General features: G+C 39.1%; 1 protein-coding gene across 2 annotated transcripts in view; it reads right to left on the minus strand.

Moving 5' to 3' along the window:
- The window catches only part of ophn1 (oligophrenin 1), a 193,240-nt gene that overhangs the window by 83,707 nt on the left and 88,265 nt on the right, over nucleotides 1–21,268 (minus strand). For both annotated transcript variants that reach the window (XM_039766355.1, XM_039766356.1), the window contains exons 5-13: nucleotides 14,473–14,574; nucleotides 14,154–14,264; nucleotides 12,793–12,897; nucleotides 11,446–11,575; nucleotides 11,143–11,243; nucleotides 10,972–11,063; nucleotides 5,302–5,380; nucleotides 2,657–2,690; nucleotides 2,121–2,183 (exon numbers count right to left, since the gene is read on the minus strand). In XM_039766355.1, coding sequence (XP_039622289.1) covers nucleotides 2,121–2,183; nucleotides 2,657–2,690; nucleotides 5,302–5,380; nucleotides 10,972–11,063; nucleotides 11,143–11,243; nucleotides 11,446–11,575; nucleotides 12,793–12,897; nucleotides 14,154–14,264; nucleotides 14,473–14,574 — 817 coding nt within the window. The remainder of the gene's footprint in view (nucleotides 1–2,120; nucleotides 2,184–2,656; nucleotides 2,691–5,301; nucleotides 5,381–10,971; nucleotides 11,064–11,142; nucleotides 11,244–11,445; nucleotides 11,576–12,792; nucleotides 12,898–14,153; nucleotides 14,265–14,472; nucleotides 14,575–21,268) is intronic.

Below are 21,268 nucleotides of genomic sequence, written 5' to 3' on the forward strand. Positions count from 1 at the left end.
AATTGGAGTTCTTTGGTTAAGTCCTGCTGGCTTCCGTGTCCGCTGCCAAAGGGCACAGAGAGAACTGGCGAGCCAACCATCAACACTGGAAGTTCTCTCTGTACCCCCTGACAGCGCACACGGAACCCAACAGGACTGAACCAAAGAACTCCAGTTCCCATGATGTACTGTGGGAATCCAGGGGGCTGCTGTCCATCGATCCAGAGGGAACAATGCCTTATGTATGTCCTGTGGGAATCCGGGGTGCTGCCATGTAGCGATCCGGTGAAGATAATGCCCTGTGTATGTTGTCTCTACTTGTGCTTCAAGGCTGAGGGTGTCCTGGCTGGGCAAGGTTCCCGGCCATCCCTCACAAAAGACAACACATTAAAATACACTTTTTTATATTCATGAAGTCAGGTAACCACACACTTATCTACACAGAAAATCAGGGATCCACATATAGGGAGACAGAAACAGACTAGAATACATAAATACTCATTAAATATGTATCATGCAAACATTTTTTAAAGTAGACAAAAACCTGAACCTGACACCACATGGGTGCTTCCTTCCACTATGTAAGCCCAAGAAATTCAACACAAATGCCTATGGAACATTTGCAAAAAACAATATGTGCTTGTAGGTACCCATGGACACACATCAAGATTACAAACAGGGACAATTAGTATGAAACACGCAGTATCCAACAGAAAGATAGATATATGCCAGACCTAGATACAAGTGTGTACACAAGTAGGTGTGTTGACATTTTCTTATTGTGGTTCTGTCACATAAAACAGCTTAGCTCCCAGTGGACGGATTTCTTTACTCAAGGAAATTTGTCACAAACATTTACACTCAAGTATTCCAAATAGAGCAAATTTCTGAAATTTCAAAAACCATCCACCCATCCATCCTCTTCTACTTATCCGATGTCGGGTCACGGGGGCAGCAGCTTGAGCAGAGATGCCCAGACTTCCCTCTCCTCGGCCACTTCTTCTTGCTCTTCCAGGGGTATCCCGAGGCGTTCCCTGGCCATCCGGGAGACATAGTTCCTCCAGCGTGTCCTGGGTCTTCCCTGGGGCCTCCTCCCGGTTGGACGTGCCCGGAACACCTCGCCAGGGAGGCGTCCAGGAGGCATCCTGATCAGATGCCCGAGCCACCTCATCTGACTCCTCTTGATGCGGAGGAGCAGCGGCTCTACTCTGAGCCCCTCCAGGATGACTGAGCTTCTCACCCTATCTTTAAGGGAAACCCCAGACACTCTGCGGAGGAAACTCATTTCAGCCACCTGTATTCAAAAACTACTATTTCAAAAACTACCCTATAAAATGAATCAGCGCACTTACTGATAACGTTATCCTTCCAAATGTACTAGCAACTACCATATTTCTTCTTGTATATGTCTGAGAGCCACACCTGACAGAAAAATAAATCCCCAATACAAGTTACAAGTAAATGGTGACAGAGTTGCAGACGCAGCCAGGAATGCACCATTACATCAGACATTAATCCTCCATCTTGTATCTCTTTCAAAAATGTTATATTTAAGAAATATGGACTGCAATTAGCCAAAAAACCTTTGCAGTTCACAACTAACAATAGTACACCGACCAATGCAATTGTCCAAATCATCTGGATTCTTGTGTCTGTGAAAGCTGGTTCAGCCATCACAAGGGTATTTGGGTTGGTTTTTAAATACTTACTATTATATAATGCAAATAAAATATGGAGTTTATGCACTGCACTAATACATGTAATTACATTTTATTATCACAATTACGTTTTGAATATGTTACAAAAATACTTCATGCAAATCTATGATATCTTTATGTTTTAAGAAGCAATTAAACAAAAATTAAAAATACACCAACATTCAAAACATTTTCCAAATTCACCTGACCGTTAAGTCATGCAAATATTGTATTTTTTTTCCGGTTTGAATGAGATGAAGAGAAGTTCAGGGAAACTATTTTGTTTAGAACCCCTAGGTTGTATCTACTGTGCAGGGAGGGCGAAGTGTGAGATGTTGCATCAGTGGTCTTGTATGCCCATCTGCCATTGCATCTTTTGAGCGTGCTCACAATGAAAAGTATTATACAACATACAGTACAAGGTGTTTGGTTCTGCTATCTCACCTTTGGTCTCAACAGCATTGGTGCATTTTCTGACAAACCTGAAGCCAACTTCATTAAGTTCCACTGTTAACAAATAAAGAAAGAGCATTTATAACCAGAGGATTAGAAACTACAGTATACCACACTTTCCTCTACTTTTTAGATAAATGCTAATAAGCACATGCCAATATGTTCCTAGTGTGGCAAGCAACTCGTGATAAGCAGGTGGTGCTCTGGTGCTAACAGTTGTTTTAGCATTTCTTAGCTGAAATCAGCAAGTCATCTGCAACATGTTCTTCTTCAAAGCTAAATCATGGAAGTAGGGAAGAACATGAAAGTGGTGGAAGTATATACACTGTAAGTATAAAACTCACTAAGTCACATACACATATAAATACGGTTTATGGTTCTTAGTGTGAAAGTTAGTATAACAATCAGGATTTACTAAAACCATACTTCCTGAGGTTTTCTGTTCTGTAGCCCAGGAAAACAGGATGATAACTAGCTTGGATAGGCAGAATTTTGTATCTGAATTGAATTTACACATTTTTACTTACTTTCTGCCTGCTTCGCAATGGGAGAATGGTAAATCTGAAACAGAAAGTAAAACAATACAATAAGTTTATTAGAAAGAGGCATGAGCAGAAGAATACACATTATTTTGTTACTTTAAGGCCTTGTTCACACGGGCGTTAAAATCGAGCGGTTTTTTTGCGTTCGTAGCGTCCGGTGAGCGCGGATCAAGGGCCGAGTGTTTTCTACACGTAGGAGTCAATGAGAGTGTTCACACGGGCTTTGGTGACGTGCGTTTGTCCGGCTGCGCGTTTATACGGCATCAAAAAAACGTTGCATGCAGCTTTTTCTTGGCGTTCAAAACCCAACGAACGCAAGGAAACCGCTTCTAGTTCGTTATCTGCGCGTTTATTTTACACTTTGGAGGAAGACGGGGGGGGCATTTCAGTGCATAACACCGGTGTAAGCGCACACTCGACTACTGTTTCCTTACCTCAAAGTGACAAGTAGTCTCTCTTCGGGGCTAACACCAAGTCGCATGTTGGTTGATCGGCGTGCAATGTGGCATTGCACCAGCTGCAGCAGACAATCAAAAGTGGAAACCGACATTCGACAGTAATTAAAAAACTTGCGCGGAAATTTTCGCATTTCTTCATAAAGCACAAAAAAACTTCCTTTAACCCGACGTTGTGCAGTCAGAGGATGAACCCAGTAGCGGCGGCGATTTTTTCTCTCCCTACGTCGCCGTATTACGAGTGTTTTTAAAACAAGAAGATTAATATCTAACATAGCAAAATGGTCCATATTGGAAGGAGGCACCTCCAATAAAACGACAAGGGCTTTCATATCCAGTTCCCGACACTGCCTCCACAGGTTAACACACAAACTACAATTTGGGCTGCAGGCTGGCGTTAGACAGAGACAAACGAACGCCGGTGTAGAAGTCAATCGATCGCCACCACAAAATGCAACATAAACGTCTAGTTCGTTTATCCAAAAACTTAACGCCGGTGAGAACAAGGCCTAAGACAAACGGACAAGCGCCTGACCCTATCCTACAAGGTAAATGCTGATCACGCCTAATGGAGATGACTAAAGGAGACCTTCAGATTTCAGTAACAGTAGCATTCAGACTACTCAGACTGGTGAATAAAATACTAGAAAAGAAGGAACACAATGCAAAAGTTAAAATTAACACAATGTTATTTTTTCCTGGAATGACCCAAAAAGGAAATAGATGAACTCTTCTTTCACTCTTGTTCTGTAAGACTTATAGCAATGTGCCATGGAGCGAGAAAAAGGAAAATGTGCTCCTCCCATACTCTTGCTCTGTTGTACTCACTATAGTGAAAGATAGTGTAGGAATCACCATGACATACAGTTGTGCTTGAAAGTTTGTGAACCCTTTAAAATTTTCTATATTTCTGCATAAATATGACCTAAAACATCATCAGAGTTTCACTCAAGTCCTAAAAGTAGATAAAGAGAAACCAGTTAAACAAATGAGACAAAAATATTATACTTGGTCATTTATTTATTAAGGAAAATTATTGAATATTACATATTTGTGAGTGGCAAAAGTATGTGAACCTCTAGGATTAGCAGTTAGTTTGAAGATGAAATTCGAGTCAGGTGTTTTCAATTAATGGGATGACAATCAGGTGTGAGTGGGCACCCTGTGTTATTTAAAGAACAAGGATCTATCAAAGTCTGCTCTTCACAACACATGTTTGTGGAAGTGTATCACGGCACGAACAAAGGAGATTTCCGAGGACCTCAGAAAAAGAGTTGTTGATGCTCATCAGGGTGGAAAAGGTTACAAAACCATCTCTAAAGAGTTTGGACTCCACCAATCCACAGTCAGACAGATTGTGTACAAATGGAGGAAATTCAAGACCATTGTTACCCTCCCCAGGACTGGTCGACCAACAAAGATCACTCCAAGAGCAGCATGAGGTCCTCTTGTAGTCTCAGTCTGTCTCATGTCCGGAAGAATTGTGACATGAAGAAGGAGGGAGATGTACACCTTCCATACTCTCACAATGGTGCAAAGTCAAGACATGTGCACTTTTTGTACCATTGCTCTGTCTCACTTACTGCATGCCTTTCCTTGTTTGGCTCACTGTGAATATTGTGAAACAGCACTCTTCTGTAACTCTGGCTATACTGGACTTTTATAAGGTGGTATGTCTCCACCTTGTGCACAGAGCCTGAACCACCCATAAAATAACACTACTGTACGTAGGTACATTGTATTTAAAGCTACTGACACACACTTCTATTTGAAGCTATCAGTGTATTACTGGACATATTATTGAATATAGGTAAATACATGCTTTGTAGTTTAGGGGCAAAGCAAGAAACTGGCTAGGGAACTTACTTACCTATATACCTAGGAGTATACAACTCAAGCAGGACTAAATTAACTTTTTTTTGGTGTTGTTGTTTTTATAATATTTATAAAAACTTTAAACTTTTAATAAGCTTTATTTGTTTCAGATAAATACATTGCAGGAGATGCTTAATAATATACCATTCAAACACTGGTTTCAGTAAAACAATATGTACAGTTAATAACTCTAAGAAGGTGAACAAGTAAATTATGCAAATATGCAAAAATTCCAGCAGAGGGCAGCACATGCACAAATTAGCGGGACGAAAAAGAATTACAAGGTATGTGCAGACTTACAGGCTCTTTGCCATCCATTGCCTCTATCCACAGCCGTCTGTTCGATTCTGAGAGTGCCTGTAAGGTAATAGTCCCAGGCCTGAAAAGGAAAAGGGAAGGTCAATGGGAATTCTTTTTGTGAGTGGATACAAGGCAGCACTCATTTCTAATCAATCCTTTCACCTTGTACTTCTAAATCTTTATATAATAAAAAATATCATCAAACCATATGTGTCTTTGAGCACTGGACACTTTCTCTGTATGTCCTTCGCCTATGGTTAAAATGTTTTAGAACCTGTAGTCCTCATATCTATTTGTAAGTACCTATCCCTCTCCAAGTTCTCTTTCCCATTTGTCTCTAATGTCTTTACCTCTCCTTATTTTGAAATATTAGAGGTTACAGCTATCATTTCTCCCCAGTGCCTATCTTCAACATCTAATGTAATCAGCTCTCCTACATCACTCCATATATGGAATCTAACATCCTCTTCTCCGGGAGAACTTAATATTGGCATGTAATCCATTTTCTGTTGACTTTTCTAACACTATAGTATAGGTCACAACAGAAACTTTTACTGTTACACTAGTACAGATTACAAACTTTGATTATTGTAATAAGTTGGTTATGTAAATTTTCCCCTTTCAGTGCCTTGCTGATATGCTACCCAACAAACTAAATGATTAATAAAAATAACCCATAACATAATTCTTAATGGTGTTAAGAATGGTGTTTCACTTGAGTCAGTGCTATTTTTAACACACATCACACATACGTATATATATATATATATATATATATATATATATATATATATATATATATTATCAATGAAACTTAAGGGATATTAATCTGGTCAGTTAAGTAGCAGAGGGGGTTGTTAATCAGTTTCAGCTGCTGTGGTGTTAATGAAATTAACAACAGATGCACTAGAGGGGCAACAATGAGATGACCCCCAAAACAGGAATGGTTTAACAGGTGAAGGCCACTGACATTTTTCCCTCCTCATCTTTTCTGACTGTTTCTTCACTAGTTTTGCATTTGGCTACAGTCAGTGTCACTACTGGTAGCATGAGGCGATACCTGGACCCTAGAGAGGTTGCACAGGTAGTCCAACTTCTCCAGGATGGCACATCAATACGTGTCATTGCCAGAAGGTTTGCTGTGTCTCCCTGCACAGTCTCAAGGGCATGGAGGAGATTCTAGGAGACAAGCAGTTACTCTAGGAGAGCTGGAGAGGGCCATAGAAGGTCCATAACCCATCAGCAGGACCAGTATCTGCTCCTTTGGGCAAGGAGGAACAGGATGAGCACTGCCAGAGCCCTACAAAATGACCTCCAGCAGGCCACTGGTGTGAATATCTCTGACCAAACAACCAGAAAGACTTAATGAGGGTGACCCAAGGGCCCCATGTCCTCTAATGGGCCCTGAGCTCACTGCCCAGCAGCATGCAGCTCGATTGGCATTCGCCATAGAATACCAGAATTGGCAGATGCACCACTGGTGCCCTGTGCTTTTTACAGATGAGAGCAGGTTCACCCTGAGCACGTGACAGAAGTGAAAGGGTCTGGAGAAGCCATGGAGAACATTATGCTGCCTGTAACATCATTCAGCATGAGCAGTTTGGTGGTGGGTTAATGATTGTCTGGGGAGGCATATCCATGGAGGGTCACACAGACCGCTACAGGCTTGACAAAGGCACCTTGGCTGCCATTAGGTATCAGGATGAAATCCTTGGACCCATTGTCAGACCCTATGCTGGTACAGTGGCTCTTGGTGCACGACAATTCCTGGCCTCATGTGGTGAGAGTATGCAGGCAGTTCCTGGAGGATGAAGGAATTGATACCATTGACTGGCCACCACACTTTCCTGACCTAAATCCAACACCTCTGGGACATTATGTTTTGGTCCATCCAATGCCACCAGGTTGCACCTCAGACTGTCCAGGAGCTCAGTGATGCCCTGGTCCAGATCTGGGAGGAGATCCCCACAACACCATCTGTCATCTCATTAGAAGCATGCACCGATGTTGTCAGGCATGTATACAAGAACACAGGGGCCATACAAAGTGCTGCGTACAATTTTGAGTTGCTGCAATTAAATTTTGGCAAAATGGACTAGCCTGCCACATAATTTTTCACTCTGATTTTTGGGCGTCTTTAAATTCAGGGCTCTGTAGGTTGATCATTTTCATTTCCATCAAACGATGTGGCATCTTTTCGTTCCTAACACATTACCCAGTCTATATCAGTATAGATATCCAGGAGGATTTCTTTTTACCATTTAGATCTGATGTGTTTTCAAAGTGTTCCTTTAATTTTTGAGCAGTTTATATATATATATATATATATATATATATATATATATATATATATATATATATATATATATAGAAGAGAAGGTCTGTGAAATGGTTTGCATATTTGCAGCTAGAGATCCACAAAGGGAGAAAATGAATCATGTATCATAAAGTATTAAAAGTTTTACTTGTACACTGTCCCAGTCAACAGGACATACATTTAACTGGGACAATGTACAAGTAAGATTTAAGGCCAGTACTAAAAGTGCCAGAGAACTGGCCGAATCTTGGCTCTCAAATGAGAACGCCATCAACAGACCTTTGGACATAAATCCAGCATATGCAAACTTAAGAAGAACATGTTAATAATAAATAAAACTTTACAACCAATACCCCCCACCCCCCACTATGTAATTTTTGCTATATATTGCATTTGATTCTTGTAAGTCTAGATCCTCTAATGAAGGCCCTTTATGATACGTGATTCCTTTTCTCCCTTTGTGGATCTCCAGCTGCAAATTATATATTTATACACACATCTTTTTACACATGTGCGCTTGGGAGAAGGTTGACAAGCTCAAATGATGCTATTTCTCTGCCGGACCGGGGGTTGGCACTGTCATCTGATCCTCTCTTTTTTCTGTGCCTCTGCAGACCAACAGAAGGACCAGCCAAACAGTGACTTCGCCACCAACCCTCCCTCAAATGACATCACTTCCGTCCATCCCTAATGACATCTTCCTCCTCAGTACCTGCCTACCAAAGACATCACTTCTTCTTCTAGCCATCCTGATCCATCCCCTTCCTGCATCTGCCATACAGATGTCTGTTTTACTCTCTATACTCAGTTCTGTTTTGAACTCCGCTTGTAACAACACTTTTTTTTCTGCTTTTTTAGTATATGGTGGTGGTCATCCCCAAACCTTTTTGAGTCTCCTGCTCTCCTTATTACTATATTGTGGCGGCCAGCTGGGGCCTTTACCTCCCCCGGAGTGCTAGATGGCAGACCCCCTGGGTTGCAGCGGTGCCTAGGACTCCCGCAGGACTCCATAGGAGTTGGAGTTTGGTGCAGCCCTGTTGGGATTCGTGGGTGCCGCCAGGGTGTGCTACAGCAACCGCAGAGTCCTTATTGTCAGTTCTTCCGCCACACCCAGATATGCTGCCGGAAATACATCTTCAAGCACCTGAAGCATTTCCAGGGGTGTTATAAAAGGTACCAGCAAACACTACTCGGGAGGAGGGAGACAAAGATTGCCAAGAAGGAGTGGAGGAGAATAAGAAAAGAGAGAGAAGAAAAGAAAAAAGTATTGTGTTTGTGCTTAGTAGGACTGTGATGTGCATGTGGGAAACAGAGAAGGCAATTCCCATATCGTGAAGAAAAATAAAAAGCATTTGTGCTTTTTTATAAGTGCCTCCTGTGTCAGGTTGAATGGCTGCCATGCCCTCTACACATGTCACAATATTTTATATTTTATATATATATACATACATATATATATATATATATATATACATACACACACACATATATATATATATATATATATATACACATATATATATATACACATATATATATATACACATATATATATATATATATATATATATATATATATGTGCATGATTTGGATAGGAATGTAAGTACCAAGCTGGTTATGTTTGCAGGTTATGCAAGCTAGGTGGACTGGCAGATAATCTATAATCTGTTGAATCATTACAGAGAGGCTTAGACAGCATACATGCGTGGACAGATTTGTGGCAGATGAAATTTAATGTAAGTAAAGTATTATATGTAGGAAGTAAAAATGTTAGGTCTGAGTTTACAATGGGAGGTCAAAAATCGAAAGTATACCTTATGAGATGGATTTAGAAAGTAGGGTGTAGTCAACAGTATCAACTACCAGACTGTTCAAGCCATTAAGAAGGCTAACAGAATGTTAGGTTATATAGCGCCTTGATGTAGAGAGTACATGTCCAAGGAGGTTATGCTCAACCTTTATAACATACTGTTGAGGCCTCATGTGGAGTACTGTGTGCAGTTTTGGTCTCTGGGCTAGAAAAAGGACATAGCAGCACTGGAAAAAGTCCAGAAGAGTTACTAGGATGATTCCAGAGGTACAGGGGGTGAATTATGAGGAAAGATTAAAAGAGCTGAGCCTTTTCAGTTTAAGCAAAAGAAGATAAGAGGAGACATGATTTAAAATTAGGAAGGGAACCAGAGCAGTGATTGATCAAGACTGTTACTTTAAAATTAGTTCATCAAGAACACAGGGGACACAGTTGGAAACTTGTTAAGGGTAAAATTCACACTAACATTAGGAAGTTTTTCTTTACATAGAGAACCACAGACACATGGAATAAGATAAAAAGTAGTGTGGCAGACAGTAGGATTTAATGGACTTTCAAAGCTAGACTTGATGTGACTTTGGAAAAATTGCATGGATAGGACTGGTGAGTTTTGTTGGTCTGAATGGCCTGTTCTCATCTAAACTGTTCTAATTTTCTAAACTGAAGTAGCAGACCTGACAAGCACCAGTTTCATCCAGTCATATTCTGTCTTTATAAAAGAAACTGGATACATGTTCGCCAATCAGAATTCACCTATAAAATCATCTGAATTCTGTGTAAGATCAGATCAGATTAAAGCTCAGAATTATTCATTTTCAGTGATTACTGCTCAAACTATCCATCCATCCATCCATCCATTATCCAACCCACTATATCCTAACGACAAGGTCACAGGCGTCTGCTGGAGCCAATCCCAGCCAACACAGGGCACAAGGCAGGAAAACCTCGGGCAGAGCGCCAGCCCACCGCAGGGCGGGCACATCCACATACACACACACCCAGCACACACTAGGGATAATTTAGAATCACCAATGCACCTAATCGGCATGTCTTTGGACTGTGGGAGGAAACCGGAGTACCTGGAGAGAACATGCAAACTCCATGCAGGGAGGACCCGGGAAGCGAACCCAGGTCTCCAAACTGCAAGGCTGCCGCGCTACCCATTGTGTCACCATGCCACCCTCTGTTCAAACTAGTGGAAAATAAAAAAGCAAACTCTGAAAATGTCAGTAAGAATTACCAGTTTCAGTAGGCCTGGATCAAGGTTAAGTGGAAAAAATGGACACACCTTACGCATACGTATGTCATGCTCATAACCACCATTGAAGACCTTTCTTGCAGAATATTTACTTTCTCTGCTGGCAAATGTACCTGAACCAAGCAATTAATTACCTAAATATACTAGTATATGTTACATGTGTGCAATATAATCATTATCATATACAAGAAACAACATCTTCTGTCATTTAAACTGATCCTAGCTTTCAGTAATATCCTCAAGGAACCTGTTGTCTAGCACACAAAGTAGGGAATGTGTCTAACCTGTCATATGCTTCAATATCAAAGCAGAACCTCTTGTCGATGGAATCAGTTTTCCGTCGAATGCAGGACTTGACCTTTAACTCAATAGTACTCTGCATTGAAGACAAAAGCCAGAATTAGCCAGCTATCAATTTCCTGGACAGGTTCACCTCACAATACACAGTGTCTTACCGTCCGCCCTGTAGTCTTCTGTTCAGTGGAATTCATAATGAGTAGCTTGTTGTCCTTGTCATATTTACAGTAATATTTTACCCAGGTCACACCCAGTGCCCCTAAAGAACAAAGGTAAAGTCAGATTTGAAACCCAACAATTTGTTGAAAACTGCTTAAAAATGTTGAAATGTGAATGTTCAAATACCTGCCACCTAAAATGATATATGGACAACTAGTCTTTTCAGAAATGCCATACTACTGCCATCATTAAGCCCCTAGACCCAACTGCTTAAAAAGAACACATTTCAAATTAAGGCTTACACTTTTCCTGTGAGTAGAGGTATCCTTCAATTATTGGTTGGCCTGGAATCTTGCACAGCTGCGGTGAGTCTTTCATTCGCTTCATTAGCTCCTCCATCTCTTCTTGTGTGCTTTCAAAACGGTTTCGTGTCTGAAATATATATAAGAAACAAACCACAGCTCACTAAAAATGAAAACTCTCCACTCATAAAAAAGAGGTTAAACTGATTGCAAGACTTATAACTCACCAAAAAGGCTTAACCTGTTAGCCACCATCTTCCAAAAAAGGCCTTAACTGATGGACTGTTGTCTAATAAGACTTTTTGAGAGATGCTGGTTAACAGATTAGGACATTTTAACCACAAAAAATATTTTATATGTAAAGCCCAACTGGAAAATCTAATTTATACGATTTGTTGGACGCATGATATGCTGATAAGGCTTTGATCCATCAAATTGAGATCCAAGTAGTCCATTCACTAGCTCCTTTGAGCAAAGTATTAAAAAAAAGAAAAAACACAATGCAGTACAATAGAGATTAAAAAGGACACTGCAAGAACACACAAATGACACCAGAACATAAAGACAAAAAACACGCCCAACTAAAACCAAAAATAACAAATGCACCAGTGAACAAGGCAAAATGCAATAACGTTAACTGGAAATTTAATAAAAACCTCCTGAAGATGGCACTCTAATATATTCATAGAGTTCTCACAGAATACCTGCATCCCTCTGTATATTATTTGAAAATGACTGTTTTAATGTCATCCTCAAATGTATAGTACTCATACTGAATACAACTATGCCCACACATGTTCACATTCGGCAGTGAGTATAAGCTTGTCCTGCAAGAATCACTACATTCACATAATTGTGATGTCAACAAAGATGTCATGATCACCCAAAAAATATAAAAGAGAAGTATATGCTAGTCCATAAAGTTAACAAAACAACAGGTAGTGAGATCTGACATTATATCACAAAAGGAGCCCTAGCAGAGAATTTAACAGAAATTAGGTTAAAGCTGCTAACCAGTAAACACATGTAGAGACACAATTATCTGTTCCCAATCACTAATGCTGAAAAATAACCTTTACTGTGTAATCACTGCACTGAAAACAATGTAGACCCTCTCTATAAACCCCAGGTCCCAAAACAAAGCTTTCATAGATAACGGGCAACAAAGGTCCAACCAGTAGTTCTTTAATTCAAATAAAGAAAATCAGTTTGCTAAATTAATCTGATGTAAAATGTATCTGTATACCTGTAACAAATAACTCCTAATACAAAAAATCATATCCCTAACTATGTGCCACCTAGGCATTTTGCTACCATAGATTCAAGTAAGACAAGGACAATACTCACATTCTGTAGGCTGAGCTGAAGCTGTTGCTTGTATGGCATGAAGTCTTGGCTCATTTCTACAGTTAGATTGTTCAGAGTGAACAAGCTGTGAAGAAAAGCCAGTACCTGAAGATAGGAAATCATGTTACTCTTGGCCAACCAGGGTGGAGACAAACTTTTGTAATGGGCACAATTCCTTACTCTCAAGTAGGGTCCTGCTATATTTACTTTCTCATGTCATACTTCAAATGATGTTTAAACTGTGTTTAAAGACTAATGATAACACAGGACACTAGAAAGACTTTCTAGAAACAAATAAATACATGTTGGGAGTGAAATTACCCACTTATATGTTGTACATTGTTTTTCATTTATGGACCATGGATAGTGTGTTAGAATAGTGACTCTAAATCAGTCTGTTGTTTGACCGAAGGTATAAGTGGTGTTCTGTTCATGGCGCGTATCAAAACTGTTGCTTCTGGTGCCAGGATAAGCTCTAGTCATGACCACAAATAGGAAGCAGTCAGTGCAAAAAAAAAAATTCAACTTATGAATGTAAACATAATATGAAGAGTATGTTTCAAAAGGGGCGGCATGGTGGCGCAGTGGGTACCGCTGCTGCCTCGCAGTTAGGTGACTCGGGTTCGCTTCCCGGGTCCTCCCTGTGTGGAGTTTGCATGTTTTCCCCGTGTCTGCATGGGTTTTCTCTGGGCACTCCGGTTTCCTCCCACAGTCCAAAGACATGCAGATTAGGTGGATTGGCGATTCTAAATTGGTAATTCTTACTGACATTTTCAGAGTTTGCTTTTTTATTTTCCACTAGTTTGAACAGAGGGTGGCATGGTGGCGCAGTGGGTAGCGCTGCAGCCTTGCAGTTTGGAGACCTGGGTTCGCTTCCCGGGTCCTCCCTGCATGGAGTTTGCATGTTCTCTCCAGGTACTCCGGTTTCCTCCCACAGTCCAAAGACATGCCAGTTAGGTGCACTGGTGATTCCAAATTGTCCCTAGTGTGTGCTGGGTGTGTGTGTGTGTGGGTGTGGGTGTGCACGCCCTGCGGTGGGCTGGCACCCTGCCCGGGATTGGTTCCTGCTTTGTGCCCTGTGTTGGCTGGGATTGGCTCCAGCAGACCCCCATGACCCTGTGTTCGGATTCAGCGGGTTGGAAAATGGATGGATGGATGTTTCAAAAGTTATTAAATTCCAAACTGAGTTTGTCAGTGTTCAGGGAAAACGTTTTTCTTTCCTAAACAGTAATAAAAAACACTGTAAGTCTGCTTTCCTAAACAGTAATAAAAAAAAAAAATGTAAGTCTGCTCCACCTCCTTCATTTAGTTCAACAATACATAAAATGGACTAAGCAAGTTCATGATAGATATCCACTTACTGGCTCCACAACATCAAACTTCTTTCTGTCCTGCACCTGTTGAATCTGGTATACATACTCCACTGATGCTTCATAAAAATTGAGGCGCTCCTTGTCTAGTTGAACATCTGCCTGAAATTAAGAAAAAAATGATTTCACAAAATAATATGTAGATCCAGAAATGGCTCACCACAGCATTCAATATTATGAAACAATTACTAAAGAAAAGAATGAAGAGCAGACACCAGCCTATCCTTTCCAAAAAATAACTTTAAGTGGTCAGGAGAGGGCAGTATTATATACATTTTCAGCAGATAATACTTTCACACTTTCAAGATACCTCCAGTAGGTGGGTTTCCTTCTTCTTAGAAGATAACTGCAAGTGTTTGTCCAATTGTGAATAAAATCTTTCTCCTTCTTTCTCAAATTTCTTCTTTTTCTCCTGAAATTTAAATTGAACCAAAAGAAGCTACTTAACTGAGACAGAGAAAAATATACAAATACATTCATAATTTCCTATCTTATACATTCCAGATTTTTGTGAATACATATTCATCACTGTGGCCCCTAAATTGTGGGACTTGTTTAGACCAGTATGTAAGGATCCAACTACTATTCCTAAAAAGAGCTCTTCTGCTCTGTCTTTAATCTGCTCCATCTTTATTACATTTATGACAGACAGACAGACAGATTTAGACTTTATTTGTCCCTCAAGAGGAAATTACAATTTTACAGAAGCTCAAGAAAAAAAAATGTAAATATTGTAACAAACAAACAATAATCCCACAAACACACATAAGAACTTCTGGCTTGAATAAGAGGGATGCTGCAGCCAATCACAGGTTTGTAGGTGAGATGAAGTTGGTCAGATCTTCTCATGTGTACTCTATGTTTATATTTAAAGATGCTGACATTCAAAAAGAGCAAGTGCAGCTTGTTGTGTCCAAAAATCCAATCCAATTTTTTTTGACTCTGCTCTACTAACTGCAATGATGCTGACATTACCATGGTGTTTGTACTGTTAATTGGCATCTCTGTATATTTACTCAGCTGTCTTACAGTCCAGTTTAATGGCTGCAGATTCTTCTCCCTTATTCCCCTGTATACCATGGTGCATTTCAATTTTCTTATTATACTAGTTTGAAATCCATCTTTGCTTTGAAAAGTGCCTTGTGCTTTTTGTGTACTAGTGTAAATAAAAATGCTGGACGATACAATACATCTCAAGGAGCACAACATTTACAAACCTAGGTTGGCTTGAACAATGGGTGAATATTAATGCCATCATGTTAACATTTCAGAGATTAGTCATTAGAAACAGAAAGTGTGATTTTAAGCACAATGATGCTGGGTTCTGAAGTGGCACATCTGTCGCAAAATTAAGGTAATAAGAACCCAACATTAATCTCTAAAAGAAATGGTTAAATTCCAAATTAATATATTACAAATCAGTAGGTTACAGAGTGTGGTACATATGATTGCATAGATTTTTCCGGGTGTTAAAATTTGCTGCCATACTGCAAAAATGTGCATGTTAAGTGTAAGTAAGAATAAGGTTGTCCTGGGATGGAGTATTGGCCCATCCATGGTTGGTTCCTACCCTGCATAAGGTCCTATCAATTCAATCTAGTGACACTGTGATAGAAAACGTGGTTTTGGAAAAAGAATGTGTAGATGTAGGTTATTATCTTGAGCTACACTGCATTGCATACTGCATCAAGGGCATGATGATTCATTCATGCCTTGCAAAGCTGAACAAATGAAACTGCAAGATAAGGTTATAGTAGGGAACTCCTTGACAGTTCCATAGTTGAAGACCCAGAGGAAGATCAGCGACTCTTGCTAATTGCACCTACCTTTCTGCTCTTTGCCAATTCACTCTCAACTAAAAGGACGACACCAGGTTCCAGAAACTGGTCTGCCTGATGAGCACAAGAGAAGATGTATTTTTTTTTATACTCTGATGCCGAGTTCTGAACAGGCATCCCTATCATGTGAGCAAAATAATGGCATAAAGGACCCAACATTTCCTATAAAAGTTTAAAATTTTACAATTTAAAAAATAATACCTGATTTCAAATTAATATATTATATGTTGTTATGGATGGCTTAGTTTATCTCTAATGCAGTGATATTTAAAGCATTTTTTGAATGGTAATCCAGCCCTTTTTGAGCCTGATTTGTGTTTATTTTACAACTATTAATGTGCATGCGAAAAATCCTTTTGCGATAGTGATCTGTAAAACACATTAGGTAAAATAAAAGTTTTGCAAATGAAATGGGATCTTTAGGATGTAGAAAAAAACTGCAATACCCAGAGAAAACATGCTGGTAGGGGAAAGAGTGTGCAAGCGCAATGAAAATAGCTGTACTAAATACTGCTCCCCTATGCCGACCTACGTAATTATTCTAAAAAAAACACAAATGTCCAGCAATAAATAGAACAAATTAAATACCTACTTAAGGTAATGTGATAACACGACGGTTATTCTTTGTAAAAATACTACTTTCAGTTCTTGATTTTCCTTCTGTATGAATAAGAATATCAGATTTGGAAAGCCCAGTCAAGACTGTTTATCTCACACTGATTAAACATGACTTTATTAAATACGTAGTGTTTGGTTTTCTATTGCTTTTGATAAAAAATAATTGTAATCATGCAATCTGAGAAGGCACTGGTCCCTGAGTGAAACCTCTGATCAGAGAGCAGGAAGTGTCTTGTTCCTGGTTAAACACCTTTAAAAAACAACATTGAACAGTCTTGCCTGAGGGCATAGCAAGAGGAAACACAAGTAAGTTCAATGTAAAGCATGTCTGTATTTTGCCTTTGTTTAATCAGCACCGTAGTTTCTGACAATTTTTTAAGAACATTTATTTTTTACATTTGGCAATGATGGTTTTAGACATTTTACCTAGCTGCCTGAAGGGTGCATAGTTAATATCTAGTTCATTCTCCATTGAGTTATCCTTCTGAGAATCACCCTCAGCTAAAAAAAACAAAAAAAACAGACTGGACACTATCTCTGTTCCTCCCAGCAACAATGGATGAGCACCCACATATCTACATCCAAAATCAGTAATACAGACAATAAAAGTACTGAAGGACTGAAAAGAGACAATTTCTCTATGGTGTCTGCTCTGCCCTCATTCTTGAGATAATGTTGAATTCCTTGCAGAAAAGACTTTTATGAAGTGTCTAAAGTCAACTGCAAGTAAAACTGGCATTAAGAGAGAAAACAGCAAGACTATTATCTTTCTCCTGCCTCATTGTGCACTAGTGATAGTTCTTGATTAGTATAACTTTTCCTTTCCACACAAACATAAAACATATGTGGTGCCACTCAGGAATAAAAGTTATGAAACCTGAGCATGTTAGTCCATTATAAGCATTTGGGCACAAAGGCACATATTTTAGCAGCATCAGACACAAAGCAACAACCATCCCTGAGTGGAAAGCCAGTCAATCACATGTACACTCATATTCCTATTAGGATAATTTAGTGTTGCCAAATAACCATACATACATCATTGGGAATATCCAGAGAAAACCCCACTAGGAAAAGAGAGGACATGTAAACTCCACATAGATATGAGCATTGGCAATTGTGAGTCAGCAGCACTAACCACTGCACCATCATGCCTCCCTTGTCCTTACTAGTTAATGATGGTTTTACAACTATTAAGAAAACAACAATTATTCATACAGAGGAAAATGTAACCTGAATTAAAATTATGTTTTTAACTCTGAGTTGGCCATTCAGGAATCTAACAATACTCTGTGAGTGTGCAAATACAGAAATTATTTATTCAAAATTATTAAAAGGAGTACTGTTATTGATAAAACTGTAACTACACACTGTTACACAATTTGCAGTTTATAAAATGGTACAGAACTATTGGTACAGAATGGTACAGAAATAATTTTTTTAACAGTAACCATAGTTCATGGGTGAATTTGCAATTTGAATGGCTATCAGTGTACATAATACAAACTTACTTTGCATAGAACAAACACATTCATGTACTCTAATATCCTTTTAATACAGTACCCTAGTTAAACTGACTGCAGTAGAAAGATAGTTGGGTATCTTCATGGAAATTACGACACACTGAACTTAAGCTATAGAATTAGACCAAACATGTGAGAGGCTGAGCCCCAGAGCTGTAGAATGATCAGCCTGCTGGTGTGAGGGATGTCCCATCATTGTCAGCATTTCACTCTAGGCTGAAGTCTTAATACTTTAGTTTAGCATACCTTGATAAGAGCTGCTGATTAGGCTGCTCATATTGCATTGGTTTGTTAGCCAATTGTTCAAAACTAAAAAAAAAACTTGGCAAACATTATGAACTGTTACTACATGTTCCATTTTTTTCTCTTGATATTCTGCTGTGGCACTTAGTGTCAGTGCAAAGTGACAAGCTGGTGCTCTGGCCAATGAAAAGTAACACCAGAGCTATCAAGAGCATTGGTATTCAGAATAAAATCATTCAATCTGCCTCTTATGTGACTGTTCAGCATATACTTATCATTTTGTAGAATTTTCAAGAGGCGGTGGGTGGCCAGGTGTTCTAGGTCATCACAGCTGTGACTTTATAACTGATTATGGACCTCCCAGGGGTCTACTTTTAATTCCTTTAATTGGAGTTTTTGGTTTCTTTTAATCTGTGGTCAACTGCACATATTCTAGTCATAATATTAATGGACTTTGTATTGTCATGGTTCATTTATGTTAATCATTGGGATGTTTAACTGCGTGTTTACACATATTTGAATCTTTATAAAGAAAATAAATAAATGTGAGGTTTAATAATTTACTGTTAGTGCATTATAGTTGTAAACCTGTACTCAGTGAAGAGTGCTATACAAGAGTAAATTAACTGAATATTTGCGCTATGCAAGTCTTAGTAACTTAGTAACCGAAGAAGAAACCTTAACATGATGATATAGTACGACAATTTTAGCACTTTCAAATCAAATGAGTTTGATAGAGTATAATTTCTCTTTTTGTCAAAGTTCTCATAATTGTATGTTATATGTTCTAACTAAACAAGTACACATTTAGATTTTAATGTAGACATATCCTACATCCTTTATATGTTTATTATGAGGTGTCACATGCATGAGCATGGGAAACAGCTTATGGGCTTGAGTAAATGTGATTACATGATAAGCCAGGGGCTGATGCCTTTCTCTGATCCTTCCTCTCTTTCTCCATCTGTATACCAGTTGACTGACAACCTTACAACCTCTGACATCACTTCTAGTATCCACTCTCCTGGACCTGCCTCTTCCTGTTGCCACTCTTCATACACCAGCACATCTGTTCCTTCCCTCAGTTCTGTATTGGACTCCTGTCTGTAAAGTCGTGCTATTTTCCTCTCACAGTTCCAAAAGTACATGGGGTTACCAAGGTGATACCCCAACGTTTGTCAATTTTTTTGTACAAGGGCTAGACGGAACTTTTTTGACTCCTGGGGTAAATTTAGCTTTTTAAATAAGTAAATAAACAGACAGATAAATATATATACATGCACACACAAGATACATACATAGACACACTCACACACACACACCCCATAATGACTAAAGTGGAAGAAAAAGAAAACTGAAATTTATATCTAGGTGACATTATGGTGATGGTCCACAGCGCCACGAAACTGGATTTGCCTCCTCGACTACTGCTTGTTTGAGAGTGTGTGCATTTGTGATTGTGAGTGTGACCCCTTCTTTGCCTATCACCCTTTCCAGTGCTAGTCTCTCCAAAACTGCATCTCCAAACTCTAACAAAAAAGGTAGGTTAAGAAAATGGATCAATAGACAGGAAAAACTATACATCAAGTAGCAATTTAGCTCAATAAAGGAAATTCAATTTCAGAATTATCAAAAGTGAGCATAAGAGTTCACTTGGGTTTGCTTTATTCATTATAATTATTGCATATAATCATGACATAATTAACAAAATGGTTATCTCCAATGATGTATAAGCAAAATACAATATGTCTCTGTAGCTAGGCTATCTTATGATGTTCAAATAACAAATCCAAGAAGCATAACTTCGAAGTAGGCTGAAAAAGAGAAAAGTGGGCTGTGAATGAATGTTGCTTTTTTATAGCAGGAGACAAAAAAACACTCCTTCACAAAAGGCAGCATGTCTGGTATCTCAAAAGAACATTACTATTTTTAACAGTACAAACACTGCCATTATTTTTCAAGCAACCTTGATGATTAATCCAATAGTGTCTTGCCAGCAGAATAAGTCAGCACTTGAGACCTTGCCACTAATAACTTGGCTTTTGAAAATACTTTTACTAAATATTTGTAAATTCAATACATGCCAGCTAACACTAAATAAGACTGACATTTACATTTATGAAGCCTGCAGTTTTCCATGATGTGGAACTTCTAAGGTATTTTACTGTTGAGGTTATCCTGAGTGTAAAGCAAATCAGAAGAATATCTGTTTATGATACAGGATTATTATCTGTTAGGAAGATGTGGCAGACACACATAATTATAATAGGATTTTTTCATTCATTTCTCTGTTACTGTGAATGAGAGGACAGGTACCTTTGACAGCCTTGAATGGCTGCAGCAGGCATCACTCCCTTGAACACAGGACGATCAATAGTCATGTCTGAGGATGAACTGGCCAATAAGGACACAGAATAAGCAAGGGCAGTGCAAAGTGTTTTAATTCTACACAGTTTAAACAATACAGAGCAGTGCAGCCCATTTAATAATAAATAATCCCAAAACAAAAATAATTTCTTTAACCTACTAATTCTTTCTTCTTGTCTTTCTTCCTGTTTGTTTCTCCTTTTTGGATACAGTATGTCCCACTCAGGCTCAGTTTATGCTTTACTGGGTGCAGATGATCAGGCAATCTATAGCACTAATATTGGCCAAACTATATGCATCTGCGTGTAAAACTGTGCTCAGTCGGTCCCTCCCATCAACACCCCAGGGTCGCTCATCCACGCTTCCATACACACCTATGGTCACCTACAGCCTGAGTGCACGGTTTTTAATTAAATTAGTACACCACAATGGAGCTCTAAAACATGCTTTGCCAAAGTATCAAATAATACTTCTAATTATGGTTCTTTTTCTGAGCAAACAATAACAATTTGAAATT

This window comes from Polypterus senegalus, chromosome 10, assembly GCF_016835505.1.
Source record: "Polypterus senegalus isolate Bchr_013 chromosome 10, ASM1683550v1, whole genome shotgun sequence".
In the NCBI taxonomy this organism is placed as follows: domain Eukaryota; kingdom Metazoa; phylum Chordata; class Cladistia; order Polypteriformes; family Polypteridae; genus Polypterus; species Polypterus senegalus.